We start from the raw sequence: 19,874 nt of genomic DNA, 5'->3' as shown, positions 1-19,874 counted from the left end.
CAACAGGAGCTTTCTCAGTGATCTCGGTTTGCAGAGCTGGGCGTGTGGGCAGAATGCTGTTTGAGGCTTCAGATCTCACTCTGGTAGCAAAACTCTCCACTGTGCCTGAGCCTCACTACTGCATGGATATAGTTGGAGGATAGTCAATGGCGCGTGTGATGGTTCAAATCGCTAAGAGGATTTAATATTGGAAGGTAGATTCAATCCAAGGTCACCGAGGCTGTCACACTATGTCACGTGTTGGCGGACGCCTGCAAATACAGCAGAGAACCTACCACATGTCCCTAATCACATTTTTGTGTCATTTAAGGATATTGGTTATTACCACTATCCAGAAAATGAAAGTCATACTACAGTCATCTCAGGCCAGTCTTATCACTGGTCTGTCATCATGAAGGACAGAAAGAAAATCAAGTGTATGCTTTGGTAGCGTTCTTGCCAGATAAGTAGCAATTAATTAAAGATATATCTTTCCATATTTTTGCAACAGCTTCATTCTTTGCATGCTTTCAGAGTCATGTTTGAAGTCAGTGAGGTACTGTTTCATCAGGATTGCTCTGTTCTAAAATTTAAATTTATGTGCTCTTTTCTGGGCCTGAGTCTGGCATGGTACAGTTGTCCTGGTTTTGGCTGGGGTAGAGTTAATTTTCTTTCTAGTAGCTGGTATAGTGTTATGTTTTGGATTCAGTATGAGAAGAATGTTGATAACACACTGATGTTTTCAGTTGTTGCTAAGTAATGTTTAGTCTAAAGTCAAGGATTTTTCAGCTTCTCATGTGCAGCCAGCAAGAAGGCTGGAGGGGCACAAGAAGTTGGGAGGGGACACAGCCAGGACAGCTGACCCAAACTGGCCAAAGGGACATTCCATACCATGTGATGTCAAGTCCAGTATATAAACTGGGAGAGTTGGCTGGGGAGGGGCAGATCGCTGCTCGGGAACTAACTGGACATCGGTCAGTGAGTGGTGAGCAATTGCATTGTGCATTGGTTGTTTTGTATATTCCAATCCTTTTATTATTACTGTCATTTTATTATTGTTATTATTATCATTATTAGTTTCTTCCTTTCTGTTCTATTTAACTGTTCTTCTCTCAACCCACGAGTTTTACCTTTTTCCTTCTGATTCTCTCCCCCAACCCACTGGGTGAGGGGGAAATGAGTGAGCGGCTATGTGGTACTTAATTGCTGGCTGGGGTTAAACCACGACAACATTTACACATCAGACAGCTTGAGTTACGCCATATTTGACTCTGCATATCTGGTGGCATGACAAATATGAGAAAAACTTAAATACTTCATGTAGCTACCTTCCCAATTTGGAAATCCACTCAATAAGGTCTTGTTTCCTTGGCTGGGCATGCAGTACAGGTGGAAGCTAAGGCTTTTATGGCCGTCGTACTTGCAGCAAAAGAGCAGTGAAGGCTAACGTTAGCTCTGGAAGGGCATCCTGGTATCCTCCTTGAAATCCGTCAGATCGGTACCAGTAATCGGGAGGAAAAGGCTTCAGATCAGGTCACCTGGGGACATGTCTGTTATGCTACAGTTATAACCTTTGAGATAAACACGTAGCCAAGAAAGCCCAAAATAAAGGAATTTTAAAGAAAACTACCGACCGTCATCAGAATTTCTCAAGTTCACTTACAAAATATACCTTTCCTCATCTATTGATCTGTTCTATGAAAACAGATGCATAGCTGATGACAGTAAGTAGCTACCTGACGTTAGAGCAGCAGTGGCTGCGGCACATCAGACCATTACCAAGGTCAGTATCTGTTGTTTATTACCCCCTTCGGCTATTTTAAGCTTAAGAGAAATATGGTTCCTGTTTGCAGAGCTCTCAGCTGTGCCTGGAGCAGCCCTGTAATTACAACTCTAAATTTATTCAAATCAGCTGATAAGGCCTTCCTACAGCTTTGATGAAATTAGGTCACATTACTCTGAATGGGTAACCAGCGGTCAGGGCCCTGAGGGCACTAATAAGCTTTAATGGCCTCGGCAGAGCCTTGCCCACCCCTGCCCACAGCCCCCAGGGCAGTCAGTCCGTCCCTGCTGCCCCAACACCACCAGCATCACAGCAGGACTGGTCTCCAGCTCCCCAGAGCCCTGCCAGGTCTTGGCCCACCCCACAGAGATGCCTGCCGTCTTACGGGGACCCTCAGCCGCTGCGGCCAGCCCTGCCGAGTCCTGACGCCAGCAAAGCCACGTAAGCACTTCAGCAGCTCACCCCGCCGTAACTGAAGCACGTCCTGCTTAGAGCTTCCCATGGAGATTAAGATATCGGGGAAAGCGTGGGATCACGGGCAGTTCCGTATCAGAAACAACTGCAAGTGTCTCCCTCTCGTACAGCCGTGGCTCAGTACTGGGTAGCTGGTAGGATATCTGTCCTGCCTGGTCGTGGGTATTCTGGATGTCTGCATCCAGACAGGCGTTCTGCGTTTTACTCTGCTGTACCTTTTATCAGAGGTCTGGTGCTAATCCTGTATTTTCATTCCCAAGGGTCGCAAATGTGGGAAACCTGCCCACCCTTCCCGACCTTCCTGGTTTTATAGCATTTTACCAGTTCTGTGTAAATATCCTAAAAGAAGGGACCTCATCCACTGCTTGGAAGACGGAGGTCCCCTAAATCTTCATAGCATTGCTCTCACCATGGGCCGGAGTTTGCCTGAAGACGAGGACAGTGCTCTCGCAATAGCTCGGAGAACGTGGTGAGCTCAAGAGGGAAGCTGCGCATCTCTCATTCTCTGGAGAAAAAAGCTTCCTGCGTTTGTCTCCCATGTCCTTCTTGCACAGAAGAAACAACTTTGCTCATCATAAATCAGTTGGTGTAAAACTCTGCATATAGGATTAAGGTGTCAGTTAATTTCTCTGTTTAGGAAACAAAGCTGTAACCAGATGAGCAGGGTACATCAAGGTCGGGGAAGAGCATCCTCTGACCCTCTTCGCCAGCTCTCAGAAGTAATGTCAGAGATAGAAAGGAGGGAACAGTGCTGTTCAAGTTACACGCTTGACTGTAGTGACTTTGTCTCCTAAATCTAATTTACCACTGGATCTTTCAGTGTTTCTATTTCACAGAAGTCTGCTGTCACAAAATTCTTCTTTTCATAGAAGTGATTATTATATGCATACCTCTGAATTTGTTGTGTTTTTTTTTTAAATACACATATTGGCTGATGAAGAGCGTCTAGTGAACCACCTTGGTAAACAGCTGGAACAGGGCTTTGCATAGCAGTTTCACGCAAAGGTCTTAACATGGATGTGAAAGTCCAGATCTCCATAGTCTGTTGTTCTTAGAATGCTAAAAATGAGTTACATACAAATCAGTGTATCGAATGCTTTTTCAGAGCATCATGTTTATTCCAGTTGCACAGGCTCTTAGATGAAAGATCTTGGACTCTCATACTGCATCTCATGACACCACTCTTGACTGAAGCCTTATACAAAGTATCATTAATTATAAGAGTATGACTCCAGAAAGCCTTCTTCCTGGCTTCATGTTGAAAGTAAGGTGGAAATAGTGTTTTTATGGAGTATAGCTTGCTCTGGGTGTCTGTACTTTGAGCATGTTCTTGTTCCTATTATGGAGAAACATTTTTATGAAAATGCGTTGTAATGGATCTCAGCACAAACAACAGAAGAAGAAATCTGTATTTACTTCAATAGTTTTTGAGAAGTAAATCCTATATATCTTGCTCACCTTGAAGAAAATGCATCATATAACCAAAAAAACCCTCTTTTTTTGTGTCTTGCCGCGGTCAGGCTTTGCAATGTAGTAGCCGTGTTGTGTTCCAACTCCACAACAGTTTATTACTGCTGCTTCCTATAGCAGGCCTTTCTCATTTCATTAATACTGGACTTGGGACTACTAATAAACTCAATCCTGTACCTGAAATTCAATTAGCACTGTCTTAGTTAATCCATTATGTTAACTTTATAGGCCTTCCCCAAGCTGTACATCATGGTCCTTCGTGAATTTTCATCATAAGTAAGGATGTCACTAAAAACTTAATATATTCTCTGCCCCAGCAAATTAGGTTCCAATTAACAAAATTTTGTCTTCTTACAATGGAAGTTTTTAAGTCAGAATCAGTCAGTCTACTAACACATGTCTATGAAGGAATTATGGTGTCAAATATAAGTGTCCACACTTAGTTTCTAGATGCCCTTTTTAAATTTATCAAACTTATAGGTTGTAAAATTCACCTCTTCTTCTGTACACTGTTGTACTGGGGTGATTAAAATCAGGGAAAATCCAGGAAAGTATTATGATACTAGCACAGACCTTAAAACTTGCATGTATTCAGACAGGATTTTGGTGTGTTCATTAAGTTACAATTTTAAAAAGGCATTCGTGTTAACACAAAACTCTGAAAATAAACAGCCAATAGAATTTCCTTTCTTGCTTGTGCTAGAGTCTAGCTCAAATTTTGGTAAAGTCATCCTGAGTACTCTTTTAAACTTTCCAGATTTTACAAAAGCATGTATTTAAAGTATTTCTTTTGCAGCTGGTCCACTGGTAGCCATCAGCTTATTTGGGCTTAAAATACTTTACTAAAAGGAATTGTTTTACTTCCTACTTACTAGACAGCACCTCACTTTGCAATAGAAAAATATTAGAGAAGGTACAAATGCTGAGAGCAGTAGGTTTTCTGTTTGGGGTTTTTTTTTTTGCAGCTACCCGTGTATCTGTAACAGCACTTAACCTTTGTTTGAAGTTTGTGACCATTTATTATCAACACCAAGTTGAGGGCATGTCTGGGAATGTTTTTACTGATCAAGTAAGAATGTCAGAGTTCTTGAGTTGTTTGCTTAAGGTAAGTCAAAGAAAGAAAACGTTTGTATTTGTTTTTTGTGAGGTTTTTTCTTAAGTTCCATGTTATTTTGGGAGAGTTGCAGTGCTAATTTTTGCACTGTGCATCTAATAGCTTAGAAAGCAATTTCTAATTCAGTGGGTTTGCTTCTCTCTTCAGTCTGTTTGGAATTTACTCCACTTCTCTTTAGTATTAGGACTGAAAATAAATTTGCTGTTTCTTTGGCTTGTTTGGCCATTTTTTCTGATACATCAGTTACTCCAGATTAAACATTCTCATGACCAAATTTTCTGAGTGTCCACGTTTTAGTTTTGTTAGTAGAAAGCATAGGTAAAAGATGCCTTTTGCAGAGAATGTGATAATCAGGCAACAATTAGCCTGTAATACCTGATGTGATGACATAAGCTATCACTGAGGCAGAACAGTACATGATGTGGATGCCAAAGAGGCAAGAGTCAGTGTGAAAACCTGTATTTGAAGCTGAACTGATGTTTTGTTACACAGTTTTGTATTCAGCAGTACAGCAGCATTGGGCACATCCTTTTCCACATGAACAAAACAGAAGAGCTGTTACAAAGAAAAGAACAACTGCATGAAGAAAGAATAGACTGAGTAGTACTGAGCCTGTCTTCTAAACATGCACCTTTCATTGTTTTTATGCAATAACTGTAATGGCAAGCAGGTTTTTGACCTGAGCTTGCTAAATTAAAAATTTATGGGAGATGTAGAATATTTTTACATATATTTCATAACCACTTGAAATATGCTTTTATTTTTCCTCCATATGAAATACCATGTACAACTAACATTGCTTTTTTACTTAATTTTCAAAAGTTACATGAAGTTAATCAGATTTTTTGTTAACATTTTTGGAGTCTAGTTCTGTCTTACACAGAGTTGTGATGTTAAAGCTATATTGCCATATCTTTTTTATTATGTTTGCCTTTAGAATTTCCTTTTAGTGTATGCTTAGAATTTCAAAGGTTGATAAAGGAAATCCCCTTTTCTGTTTATTTTACTGTCTGCGTACCACGGTCACTGACACAGTCTCTTAAAAGAGGTATCTAGCAGCTAATTGATGCTGAGCAGAGCAACAAGAGAAATCAAAGATTCTGTTGTCATCCACTGAACAGGCAATTTATATTTTTATGCATGAGGACCTGCTGACTTGCAAAGAACAGTTGTGAAAACAGGACACTAATTACCTGTTTCATAGAAGTTCCAGGTGGGAGACATTTGGGACACTATCAGAGTAAACAGATTGTGCTTTTGAGTCAAAAAGCTTGGCTCTCTTAATTGCTTAGGTATAAATTAACTAGGCTTCCTGGGGTGGTGAGGGGAATTCTCAAATCGTAGAAAGGTAAATAAGCAGCTCAGAACTATTTTCAGTACAAGAGCTTTTTTTATGGGACCTTAGACTGTTCTATCCATTTTCGAGAGGGCAAAACAGAAGTAAATACTTGCAAGTTCAGCTGCATGAACCTGCTCATTGCAGGATCAGCACAGATCCATTCTGGGAGGAGGAGGTAGAAGCACGCAGCCGAAATAGAGGCAGGGACCAGACAGACCAGCTCCCTTTCAGAGGCAACTGGCTGGTAGGTCAGCTGCATCTGAAGGGTGGGTGCTCCGCTGGGGAATAAAGTTTCCCATGCCCAGCCTTCAGAAGCAAATTGGCATCGTGGCATTTTCTCCTAGGTGATACAGAAAATGGTTCACACACCAGGTGAGCACAAGATTGACAGTGACATGTTTTCCGATCCTTGTATGTACAAAATAACCAATGGCAAAATTAAAAATTTAGCATGTTTGGCCCGGTTATTTTTGGAGTAGACCTCTTCCCACAAAACACCACTTTCCTTTACTGCTGAAAAGAATGTAAGATGAAGATGTTCAATTGGTGGGGGGGCTTATGTGATGATACAGCATAAGCAGGAAAGAGTTACACTTGGGGATTTTTTGGTTCTCTTAAGATTGCACTTACATGCATTTTATATATATTGTAGCTGTAGTAGTTGAATGCGGTCTATGTCTACTCCATTTTATGTGAAAAGGTCCATTCTTCTCCTGTTTCTTTTTGGTAACTCTTCCATCCCAGCAGACTACTCAGTAGAGTATGTGTGGCTGCTTTCTAGCATGCAGTGCAAAAGTTATGATTTCTATCAAAATATCCTTTCATCCTCCATCCTCTTATAAAAAGATGGGCTTTATCTCAGTCAGTAGTAGAGTACCCCATCATAGTTCAGTAGGAATAATGTGCCTAATGGCTGCTGAGGTTAGAAATAACTTTAAGGGGCATTATAGAGCTTTATAACATGGTGATATAGTGAAGCTCAATAGGCACTACAACATCCTTTTGTTTTCATTTTTCCCCAAAGACTCAGTTCTGTGACAGGTGGTCAAGAAGAGCTATTCCTGTGTAAATTTACCCAATTATATTTGTGTAGCAGCCATGAAAAAGCATTAATATATTAACCATTAAAAGTAGCCAACAGTCTTTGGAGAAATGTTTTAGTGTGCCTATGTGAATAGAAGGTTTGACTGATACATTATTTTTTAGATAAATTATAAATACTGTATTTAGTTGATGAGTGCAAATGTGATAAAATATATATCTGACATTGCATATTCAACATACTCTATTTTTCTATGAATGTTTTCACAACAGCAATGAGGTGGAGGAAGGAAATGAATTCTTAGGTGAGCTTTTTGTTTTGTAAGCATTGGCGATGCAAAAAGTTTAGGCAGTTTTATTGAAAAACAATAGTTTCAAGTATTAAATGCAAAATTGTCTTTGCTGATCTTTACTGCTTATCTCTAATGTGAATTCATATCATGGGAGTTTCCAGGGTGAACAAATACAGAGTATACAATTGAAGGCAGCACTTCAAACAAGAAATAAGGATGTTTAACTTAGTGATTAAAAATGGAAATGTTATTATTGAGAGTCCATTCTTCTGAAATTTTCTGATGTTTTTTATAGCCCAGAAAGCTATGGGCTCTTTCAGATTAATCAAAACTTTCTTTATTCATATTTTGTGGTTGTAGGCTTTGGCTCCAAATTCAGCCTACCTATTCATCCAAGATTTGGAAGACATTTCTGTAGAATGTATTATAGCTACAGAGACTCAAACAGAGTCAACTCATAATATAAAAGGGTCTCTTTGCCATTTCTGAATTGGGTGGGCAAGAAAATAAATAAAAATAAAATAGTTCCTTGAGGCTGGAAAACATTTTTAATATTTTTTTAAAAACTATTAAATAAGTGTATCTCCAGGGTAAATAGATTGCTATGGAATCTAATACTCGGAGGCAGTTTCATTTTAATATACGTTTTAACCTTGCCTTTGCTGGTCCTGAACCTTTGGTATATAATGAAAATGTCTACCATGAGTATAAATATATTTTATATAGTAGCTGCCATGGCAGTGATGTTGAAAATACTGCATGAAATGAAATGGTAAGATTTGTAAGGATATTAGAACTAAGTGGTGTAGAATAGGCAAGTTGTTTACAGTAGATGAGAAGAAATTACCTATCGCATAAAGAAAAAACGCTGTTTTCAAAGGACGCTTGAAGCACCTGCATGTAGTTGAGGTGTCTCTGAATTTACTCAGCAGTGTCTTCCTGACATGTCAGTTGTTACCCCCATCGTGTAAGCGGTCATCCTTTTCTATTTTAGGAGCTCTTAGACACCAAAAAACATACTTGTATCTGGCCCTTCCATCTTTAGTCAGTTCATTATCTATTCAGTACTCATCATTGGTAGTGAAGTAAATAGTAATAACTCGTACTTTGAGTTTTCTCAGATCTCCAAGCCCCCAGTAAAATTTTCTGTGGTTATTGCCATTCACTGCAGGGGTACAGTGAGTCGCTCTGACACAGGCTCCCAGCACTCGGCGTCGCGGGGTCAGCTCGAGTCCCGCCGGGCTGAGCCGTGGCTGCTGTCGCCGCAGGCAGGGTCAGCGGCAGCACCGTGCTGGGAAAGGGTCGAGGAAAAATCGGGAGCAGCAGCAACCCGAAGAGGGGGACGGAGAAGAGGCAGAGACAGCTGCAGCACCAGCTGCTGCCTGGCAAGAGCGCGAGGAGAGGGGAAGCAGCAGGAGCAGCAGTAGGTGCAGGATGGGAGAAAGGGAAGAAAAAGGCCTCGGTTAAAGCCCTAGACTGGAGACACTGAGAAGTTACGGCAGCAGAACCCTTCCGGGCTTTTGGTAGGTGTCCTTGGCTGGTCTCCATCCCAGGGCTGCCTTCTGCTGCAGCCAAGTCTGTTGCCTGGCCTGTGAGTGGTTTCTTTAGGTGCGTGTACCACAGTTTGGGAAGCCCTGCTCTAGTTGCCTCTAAGAGGGCAAGAAATGAGTCATATTGCCTTGACCAAATGGAGGGATCTTCACTAACTCAGAAGCGCAGCCCCTGGCGAACGTCATCATCAGAAACTGAAGTATTTGTGAGGTGTGTGTGCTTCCAGAGGTAGGTAGCAGGTGATTAGGACATTTTCAGGATCGCAGTTCCAGAACCTGGGTTCCCAGAGCATGTTCTGTCTCATTTAATTGTGTCCACCTTACAGATAAACATGTGACAAGGAATCCCATACCTCATTTCTGCCTGAAACACTGCATGCATTTCTGCAGGAATTTAGGTACTACTCTGAAAGCCAAGCATTGCAGTGTCGGGCACAGGAACACAAAGCTTCTGCATACTGAAGCCCTTTTTATTGAAACAGACCTTAAGAAACTTCTCTGTGGTAACACAAGTCTTCTGTAACGTGTATTGGGTCTGGCTGAGATGGAGTTAATACTCCCCACAGCAGCCCTTATAGCACTGTGCCCTGCATCAGTAGCTAGAAAGGTGTTGATAGCACACCAGTGTTTTGGCTACTGCTGAGCAGTGCTGGCACAGCATCAAGGCTGTCTCCCCAACATTTTTGCCCTCCCCTCAATGGCAGGCTGGGGCAGGGCAAGATCTTGGGAGGGGACACAATCAGGACAGCTGACCTAAACTAACCAAACAGATATTCCATACCATATGACGTCAGCTCAGATATAAAAGCTAAGTAAAGGGAGACAGAGGGGGGGCATTTTGTCTTCCGGAGCAACCACTACGCGTACTGAAGCCCTGCTTCCCGAGAAGTGGCTAGACATCGCCTGCTGATGGGAAGTAGAGAATAACATCATCTGTTTTTTTTTCTTTGCTTTCGCACGCGCGACCTTTGCTATCACTGTATTAAACTGTCCTTATCTTGACCCACGAGCCTTCTGTTATATTTTCTTCCCCCCCAGCTGAGGAGGGGGAGTGATAGAGCGGCTTTGGTGGGCACCTGGCATCCAACCAGGGTCAACCCACCACAAACGGAATCAGGAATTTAATTTAAATAAAAAAAAAGATTGTGTGTTGGTTTTTTTTTTCTAAACCACACTAGTACATTGGTTTGTCCAGGACCCATGAAATCTTAACAATCTTTTTCCTTTCAAATAAGTTGAACACTACTTTTGAAAGATGATCTGCTGTCCTTTTCAGTGTGCTGCAACAGACAAAAGAAGTAGCGTCCTCCCATGAGACACAACTGGGTAGGGTAGCACCAAGTTACTGATCGAGGAGGAGAACTGTGGGTGGGGTGGTGTCTGCTTCTGAGCTACAAGGTTTTACTGTGTCTGTTCATTACCGATAATCTGTCATAAAGTTCTAATTAATAGTTGTTGTGCCCTTAATGTAGCCTGGAGGAGTCACTTTAGACATCAGAGATAACAATGAAAAATATTGATGACTGTCCTGGATAAATCAGTGACTCAGTAGAAAACATTTTGTTGATTTTTCTATTTGGTAGGTAGTCAGGGGATACTGCGGTCACCCTGCAGCCAGCCTCCTTGCCAGCTGGCGCTACGAGTGGATCAGCATAATTAATTTCAAAATCAGTCAGCAGATGATACTGGGCAACGTTTTCTCCAGAGAGAAACATTAAATAATAGAAATCTTTGGAGCGCCTCAAGTCTCTCCATTCCATTATCTCAGCAGCTTTACAGATTTCTTTGTTTTGCATCTCACATCCCCTGGCAGTGACGGTATTTTGCCTGATACATTAACAGATGCTGATGAGTGTAATAGTTTGCTGAAAGCTGAACAGAAAATCTCATGCTGAGCTGGTGGGAGAGCCCCGATCTTGCAGCTGTAGGAGAAGAAAGATGCATGATTTACAGAAGAATGAGGTGCTGGCACATTTCAGACACCAGCAACAGTAGTACAATTCAGTGCAGAATTGTGATGGTGACGTGTTTCTCAGACTGTCATCTGCCTTCATGCCTTGTTTATTTTCATTGCGGTTTAGGAGATTCATGTTTTGTATACTGTTGCGTATATCTAGAATGCTGGACTATGTACTTCTACAGGCATCAGCAGTTGAGCCTGCTTGGCAAAGAAGCCATAAAGGTGAATGGATGTTCACACTTGGGGACTCTTTGAGCTGGGCAGTTCTCCTTGACCTTCCCAGTACTTTGAGAATGTGTTGTGAAAATTTGCTTCCATTCCGAAAATCCTTTTTTTTTTTTTCTTGAGTAATACAGCCATTTTTTTCCACAATTATCTTCCTTAAAAATGAACTCTATGGTATTTGATTCTTCTAAAATCACCTTTCTTTCAGTATGCACTGCATGATGCACTGTATCTATGGACATGTTTGTATTGCCTGGTAATATTATAACAAGAAGGTACATCATGTAGCTAAATAGAGCTCCTTGCTTATGTATTAGAGGAAATACCAGGTGCTTTTTAGGATTTTGGAAGAATTTATCATCAGTGTGAGCACCAAGGAACTCAGGTGTAATAAACGGTTAATCCTTCTCTTTCTTGGAAAGACACTAAGGACACAGAAGACCCTCGGTCAGTATTAGGTCATATGTATGCAGAGGTCTGCTTTGCATATGAAACAAACAGTAGCTCCAACGTGAAACCGATCAGGAGGCAAATTATATGAGTAAAAATCTTAACAGAAAAATAATCATAGAATTTATAGAATATATCATAGTATTCATCTTAAGTAATACATATTTAATATATTTTCTTTTAGGAGAAGCCACTGACCAAATCTCTGCAACGAGGAGAAGACCCCCAGTTTGATCAAGTAAGACACTTAAAATGATATTATTTCCTTTCCTCAGGCTGTAAGACAAATACTTGGAAGGCAGTTTAGTGTCCTTGTACTATCATTGCATACTGCAAAAGCAGTGTGTCTCAATGTACTTTCATAGAATGATGAGTGCTTTGCCTAACCATTCTTGGGTTTAAATTAGGAGGATTCTTCCACTGTTTTCAAGCTCAATAGTTTTTTGCCATAGAACTTTTTACTTTTTACAGTGTATTAGGCACACATATTGTTTCCTGGCTGTTTCCCCTGGTGGAGGTTTCGAAGCAAACTTTGTATCTTTTCAGAATATCTGGTTTTTGAAACAGGCACATGGTCCCCAATCTTTCTTTTATGGGTTTTTTCTTACGGTTAATATGAGGGCCTTTAGAATCATTGTCATTGCCGTCAGTCTCATCAGTCTATTTTGTCTCTGTAGCTGTGACCCAGCATGACTTACAAATATGCTGCACCTCACATAGGCTGAGCCAACCTGCTGTATTTAAAATTAACCATAAATTCAGTTGTCAGGATAAATGTCTATATATGACAAGGTAAATAATTATTAGAGAAAAATGATTGGCAGGGAAAAATCATTAAAAACTAAAATAGAATTTATATCATTAACTAGATTTAATTTAATAAAACAATAAAATTGTAATTAATAAAATTAAATTTATATCTGGCATTAGATTAATAAATTTATTATGTAAGGGAAATGGGACAAGTATAAAAATAAAACCAACAGCAATATACACACTTTTTAATGATGGTATAAGAGAATAAATTTTCGTCAGCGGTCTTTCTTAAAAAAAAAAAAGCATCTAGAAAAAATTCCTACATAAGTAATCTATCTGAAATAAAGAAAGATAGGTGCTAAAGAGTTTAAGTTGCATAAAGGATGCCAAAACTCACAAAACTCTCTCCCAAAAAAGAGGAAGGATAATCTGCTGCTCCGCCATTCCTGCCTCAGCTGCTATTGCTGTTGCTGCCATCTCCATGGCTGCCCGCACCACTGTGCTGCCAGTGGTGCCAGAAATACAGGACAGAAAGATAAAGCAGAAGCAGCAGCACCAGCAACAGCTCTGAAAGCAACTGTGGCTAATGCCATAAGCTGCAGGTACCATATTGATTAAATTAACTTTGGGAGAGGAGATTGGTATGAGTAGGACTTCAGAACCTCAAATGAATTTAACAGAAGTTAAATTGTGTTTTCTGGGACGTTAGATACATTGCACCAGAAGCAAAGATGCCTTGTGAGACCCACTGGCATTCACAGAGGCTTGCTTCATAATTTTAGCTTGACAAAGTGATGCTCTTTAGCTTGTTCTGTAGCTGCTTTTTGGGGAGGTAGCCTGCTTGAAGGGCTGTTCAGAGCAGGAGGTGAACAGTAGGACTTCTACGTTGCACTGGGGAGCTCCTCGCCCACCTCGCTGACCACAGAGAGACCCTGCAGGGGAGCCAGCCACTGCAGGCTAAAGGAGGCTGCTTTGTGAGTACTCCCTAGCTGCCTAATGAAATTTCTTGTGGTATTCTGACCTTAATTTTTTTTTTTTCCTTCCTGTGGGAAGAATGTCACACATAAATGGGAAAGAAAAACAAATTAAGCCACCCATATGCAAACCTTGTGATACTGTTCCTGCAGTGTATTAAACAAACACATAATGGGTGGCCATGATTTGATTAAATATTCATGGTTAAGCAAATTGTGGCCCTTTACAAGGAAGAATTAGAAGACTCATGCTTCTCCTAGTTACTGGTAAGTAGACAGAAAATTGAACAATTAAGTCAAGATCAATTAATGAGAAAAGCGAATGCTTCCTAGAGTGAAAAGTCTGTATTTCCTACTGTAGGAATTTACTCTGAATGCTGGGTGCGAGGAAACCAAATACAGACAAAAAAACAAAGGCAAATTTTCTTATATGCACCACTTGTATATATTTCTAACTGCATGTCTAGAGTCCTACCTATGTGTAGAGTTGATAGAAAAGTATAGAGCTGAGATTGCCTTAGACGTCCTGTCAGAAAACCTTGAAATTTTCCAAACAAACTACTCAGATTGAAATTCTCAGACTACCTGTCTGTCTCAGCCTGAGCTGTTGGGAATGTTTCCCTTTTCAGGTTTCACATTGTTTTCTGCTTGAACATCACAATCATTTTGAGATGTTCTAGTGCTCCTGGGATTGATGTACACCTGTGATTGGGAGATAGGACCTGAACCTGGCTGATGAGCCTGTTTTCAAGAACATGGTTCATACTTACCAAAGTCATTTTGCTTTGGCTAAATTGTAGTTAGATTTTAATTCAAAACTTTGTAATACACAGCAGAGACTGAAAGAACTCAGCTAGAGTAGAGACAGGAAGACAGAGCAAAAAGTCTTTCTTTACTTGGCATGTTTCACTCGGTAGATTAGGTCAGTACCTCGCAGTATTATAAAGCTCTTTTGCAAATGATAACGTGTCAGTATTATAAAGTTGTCACAAAAGTATGGATAATTTTGCTGATATTAAAAATAAAGGTGTGGTCTACCTGGAAAACTCTGAAGATCACGATTCCACATGATACTAAAATCCAAGCAAGAGGGTGTGTGCTTTTAAGTCAAACCATTTAAGTTTTATTTTTTAAGTTCATTCAAATATTTAAAGAGTCTATGGGATGAAGAAAGACCAGATAGATAATCCCTTGCTTCTCCCGTTAAGGTAAGTTGTGGAAAGCTTTGGTGTTTATTCCTGGAACACGGAAAATCATCTCACAGAACCAGAAGAGGCCACATGACATTCCTGACATTTTTACTACAGAAATGAAGGAGGAAAAGAGGGAGAATCCCCATGAACAAACATTTTTGAGGGGTGTCTAATAATTTTGACTTTCATTTTTAAGGCATCAAAAGTGACACACTGTCAAAGGAACCTAATTTTCTTTTTTTTACTTTATCAAAATTATCTCTGTTCAATTTGAATGAAATGGATAGGTGATGCTGAAGTGACCAGGTCACTAGTCACTTTAAAATATCTGAGCTGCATCTTCTAACTGTAAATTAAAAAGCAGCAAAAGTAAGGCATGACCTGATTTAAAATTTGCCTTTTGCAGGTCAGCTTCATAGGTGGAAAAAAACATCCAAAAAAACCCCTTTACAGTAACTTACAATGAGCAGAATGGAACTTTAGCTAGCCAGAGTAATCAGCATCAGGTTTAATGTTGAAACCCCCGAACCATTTAAAACGATTATGAAAGCATTGCTTACTTCCCCTAAACAGCTTTATCTGTAGCTCTCTGAGAGCCAGCATTTTTTCCTGCCCATTCTCAAACACCATTTTAGGAATGCTAGATGTGATGGTGGTGATGGATCCAGCATCTAGGGGCCTGACGGTGCGCGGGCAGAGCTGTTTCTCCCCGTACGGGTATAGTGTCAGTGCCTCCTGTTAGGCAGACAGTATTGTCCTGTGGGCTCTGTCTGGCTGCCAATTGCATCACCCTCCTCAAACTCATAATAGTATCTTGAGCAATGTATGAAGTAATCTTACTTATCCTGACTTGTAGAATATCTCACCGTGAGCCTAACAAACTGGATTCCTTACAGTGACCGTATTTTCCTTTTTAGGTGCGCATGTATATAAAGAAAATATATACAGGAAATTATGTCATTTTTTTCATATGTTTTTAAATGTCTTTGTAGTATATTGAAAATCATATTTTAAAAGTTCATGGTTAGACAACTCTAGTTGCCTATTGGCAAAGAGCATTACTGCTTTAGCATTAGCATGCTCTGTGTCCCCAGTTACAGAAATGTTATTAAACATTGTACTACTGAACTATGACTTAAACTTCCTATTACAGGAAACCATAAAGTTGCAGTACATGAAAAGATCAAAAGCTGGAGTGAAAAAAATCATAATTATCCAACAAGCTTATCCTCACCCAAGGAAACATTTTTATTAGTCTTTTCTCAGCCCCTACTAAAGTATCTTCTGTTCTTACCATGGTATATAAATGTTCCATGAACTGACAACACTGGAGACAGAAAAAGGGCACTGTGTAGTCTTGGACCAACCTGCAGACATTTTTCCATATGAAGATACGAAATGAATGTAAAGTTTTGGCCATGGTAGTGAAAACTTAACAGCAAGGCTTAGTTTTCATATGAAACTGTCTATATGAGGCGCCTGTTGCAGGAGTTTCAGCATAAACTGCACAAAAAATTGTGCTCTTTTTAATTATACTACACTCTTCTTAGAAGTGCACTTAGCTGAAGAATACAGATTGGAAAGCAAAAACATTTAATGTTTTATATACTTTTAAAAGAAGGAAAGAAAAAATAGGTCAAGCTAAAAAAAGGAAAATAAAAATGAATAATAATAAAAAATGTGAAAAATACAGATAAAGAAGACACTAAGACTAATGATTAAGTGTCCCTTTTTCATAACAGCCTAAACATGGTAAATGACATGCTGATAGTTATTCTCATCCAATATTTTATTTATTAGATGTAGTAAGTGAATAATGGTATCATGATCATTGCAGTAGCACTGCAGGTGGCCCCTTTTGTGTTTTCCCTTTCCCTGGATTTTACGCATTGTCCTTCTTCACCAGCAGAAGGGCACATGGTAGAGGAAGTATAAGAAATAGTGGTGATGGGGTCATAGGACAATCCTTGGCTCCTGATCAGAGCTTTCAGTTCAAGCAGTGTGTGAAGAAGTAAATCTGATGGAAAAATTAAAGGCAACATGTTCAGAACTGAATTTGCTGCACATAGAAATAAATGGGTTTTCATGTAAACTGTTGTCCTGGCAGTAAAATAGCTATAAACATTGCTAATGTATAAGCAAGCTAGGTGAAATTACCCAACTACAAAATTATGGTATAAAAAAATCCTGATTTTTTACTCACAAAACCAAGGCCATAGATGAAAACTAGTAAGTCCACCTTAATAGTTACCAGTTTTAACACTTCCCAGGGAGACTTAACTTCATAGCACTGTCCAAAAAAATGCTTAGAACAAAGATGTGAATGAAAGATCTACACAAACACAACTGCACTACTTGCTCCTAATGTTTAATTTTACAGATTTTTCACTTAGAGTTGACTTGTCTAGAAATCTGTCATTAGCAGAAAAAAAATGTTTTGTCTCAAAGGGTTCAACAGAATTAGAGCATGTAGCTGCTTTGATTAGAGCTTAGGGCAGTTCATCTCTCTACCTTCCTCCTGCCCCAGTCTAGAGTATTTGGAACAGGAATTGTTAACTTTATCTCCTTAATTTCATATGTTGCATATGAAATCCCAGTCTTACTGTGGTCCATGAGAGTTTTGCTGTTGATTTCAGGGAGCAAGGATTTCATTGCAGGTGTTATTTTCCTTCAATCTGTATTGTTTGTAGTTATGGAGCTTTGTTATAGACATGCATGAAGTGGGAAAAAAACATTGAATGAAGAGAAGACATTATTGCATGGCTATGGGTATCCTAAATATAGCTAAGACAATGTCAAAGTCTGCTTTCAGTAGCATTGATAGAAGGTGTAAAATCTCACTACTAATGTCCATTACTTGGAATCTACACAACAACAATTTGAAGGCAGAATATGCAGACACTATACAAATAATAGATTTACAAAAAATAAACCAACACTATGCAAAAATGAAGTACTGCAATTCTGCATTATTAAAATGGCAATAAAATGCATTTTTAACATACATACTGACATATATGGTATATGAAAAAAATGCAGAGCCAAGAAATTAATGACACTGTTGGAAATTGAATGCGGTTTTGAATTTATTTGCTGTTAAAGCACATAGAAATTCATGTATGAAATAAAACAAGTAATCAGTATCTATCAGCTGTTAGAGGAAACATTTCTTATATTTGTATTTTGACAATATAGCAAGACTTTTATGAAAGTGTATAAATTGTAGCAAACTATCTGGGCAGAATTTCATTAAATTTACTCTTACACATTAGTCCAAAATAAATATTAAGCATTTACATAAAGTGTATTTAATGCTCTGTGAACACAAGTTTTAAACAGCTCTCTACTTGTGCAGCTTTCTTATCCTTAAGCTATACAGTAGGTAGTTCATTTATGATGGAAGAACATGATCATTTGTCCAACAAGGATGTATTTGTACATCTGTGCACTCCCTTTCAGGAGCAGCACAGAGCTAGAATTCATCTCACTCCTGGACTTACTTCCAGTAAATAAAAGGGTTGAGTAACCAACACGTTGGCTAGACTTCCCTCCCTTCCTGTTCCCTGAGAGCCAGGTCTTTGCCCAGTCCACCCTTCCTTCCTGTCTTAAAAGTGCAATGACAGAAAGATTAAAAAAAAAGCTATATTGACCTTTTATCCCTGCTAAAGACACACACTGTAAATTCAGCGGAGAGTGTACGGCTTGAGGAGATTTAACAGGAATCACTTTGACTTTTTGCAGTGAGTGAAATTGCGTAGTTGGGATTTAGAGAACAGCATTGATAAATTTGTCACCGAACGTGCAGGAAGACCTGATTGAAACAACTTTTCACCTACAGTTGAACATTGTGATCTCTTAAAAGATATTCAGGTCTATCTGGGGACAGACTTTTTAGTAGGGCTTGTAGCGATACAACAAGGGGTGATGGTTTTAAACTAAAAGAGGGTAGATTCAGACTAGACATAAGGAAGAAATTTTTTATGATGAGGGTGATGAAACACTGGCGCAGGTTGCACAGAGAGGTGGTAGATGTCCCATCCCTGGAAACGTTCAAGGTCAGGCTGGACGGGGCTCTGAGCAACCTGATCTAGCTGAAGATGTCCCTGCTCGTTGCAGGGGGGTTGGACTAGATGATCTTTAAAGGTCCCTTCCAACCCAAACTATTCTGTGATTCTATGATTCTATTCTAGTCTTCCCCAGCAAACCCTTTTTCGCTGCATCTCATAACAACTGGTGTTACGCCAGCTTCAGAAAAACTTTTGGAAGACAATAGAGATATGATTGGAATGCCCAAGCGTTCCGAGTTGGTGGTGAAGAGTTTGCACTGACACTAGGTGATTCATGTCTTTTAAGTATTTATCTGAAGTATTACGCTTGAAGGCTTTGGTATAATTGACGCTGGGCTGCTGTGGTAATTCTTCATTAAAGGCCTCCTGTCACTGCTGCAAGCAGTGCCTTCACGCCATCTTCCACAGCAACTTGTTTCATATTTCAGGTAATAAATTGGAAACACTAGATTGAAAGCTTTCCTAAAATAGTACTTTTATAGAAACTTTTATTTTTACAAGGGTAGTTGTTATAGCTTTCTAATGCTCCATGTTTAATTTTAGGCCATAATATCCGCACAGTAATACTTTATCCTCAAAGTGTCTCATTAACTTTAGACCACATCATCACTGTGAATTAGTGAAATCCTGAGGCTGAAAAACTGCAAAAGAGATCAGAGTTATTGATCTAAACTGTCATCCACAAAAGTTCTCATTTAAGGCTTTAATAATTTCTGGGAATTGTATGTAAGGTGTTCAGTCTCCCAGCTTTGCTCTTGTCTTAGTCACAGCTTGATCTTATGAGAGACATTAAAGTGTTGCTGTTCCACAAGCACTGAAATGTGCTGGTTTAAATTTAAGCAGGTGGATAAACCTGACAGAGTTAATGACATAAGCAGCGTACTTGACATGAAGTACGTACTTCAGCACTTCACTCCTGCTACTCAGCACTTCACAGGATGAAGCCCTGTATGATCTTGAGGTCATCACAAATCTCCAGATCAGTAGTTTATTCCTATTTTAAATAGTAGTTTTCTATTTTCTTAGAATGTACACAATTGCTGTAGCTGTGACCATTCAGTTGCAATATGTATACAATCCTCTTGTATAATAATGGGGGTTTTTTTCACCCTAGCTTTTGATCTTTTCATGTTTTGCAGCTTTATGGTTTCCTGTAATAGCAAGTTTAAGTCATAGTTCAGCAGTAACATATTCAGTAACATTTCT

The 19,874-nt window shown here is 39.5% G+C and overlaps 1 protein-coding gene across 2 annotated transcripts in view; it reads left to right on the top strand.

Moving 5' to 3' along the window:
* The window catches only part of FRY (FRY microtubule binding protein), a 177,539-nt gene that overhangs the window by 38,869 nt on the left and 118,796 nt on the right, over positions 1 to 19,874 (top strand). For both annotated transcript variants that reach the window (XM_075050626.1, XM_075050625.1), the window contains exon 3: positions 11,863 to 11,916. In XM_075050626.1, coding sequence (XP_074906727.1) covers positions 11,863 to 11,916 — 54 coding nt within the window. The remainder of the gene's footprint in view (positions 1 to 11,862; positions 11,917 to 19,874) is intronic.

This window comes from Buteo buteo, chromosome 18 (genome assembly GCF_964188355.1).
Source record: "Buteo buteo chromosome 18, bButBut1.hap1.1, whole genome shotgun sequence".
NCBI lineage: Eukaryota > Metazoa > Chordata > Aves > Accipitriformes > Accipitridae > Buteo > Buteo buteo.
This window is presented reverse-complemented; position numbering and strand designations above follow the sequence as displayed.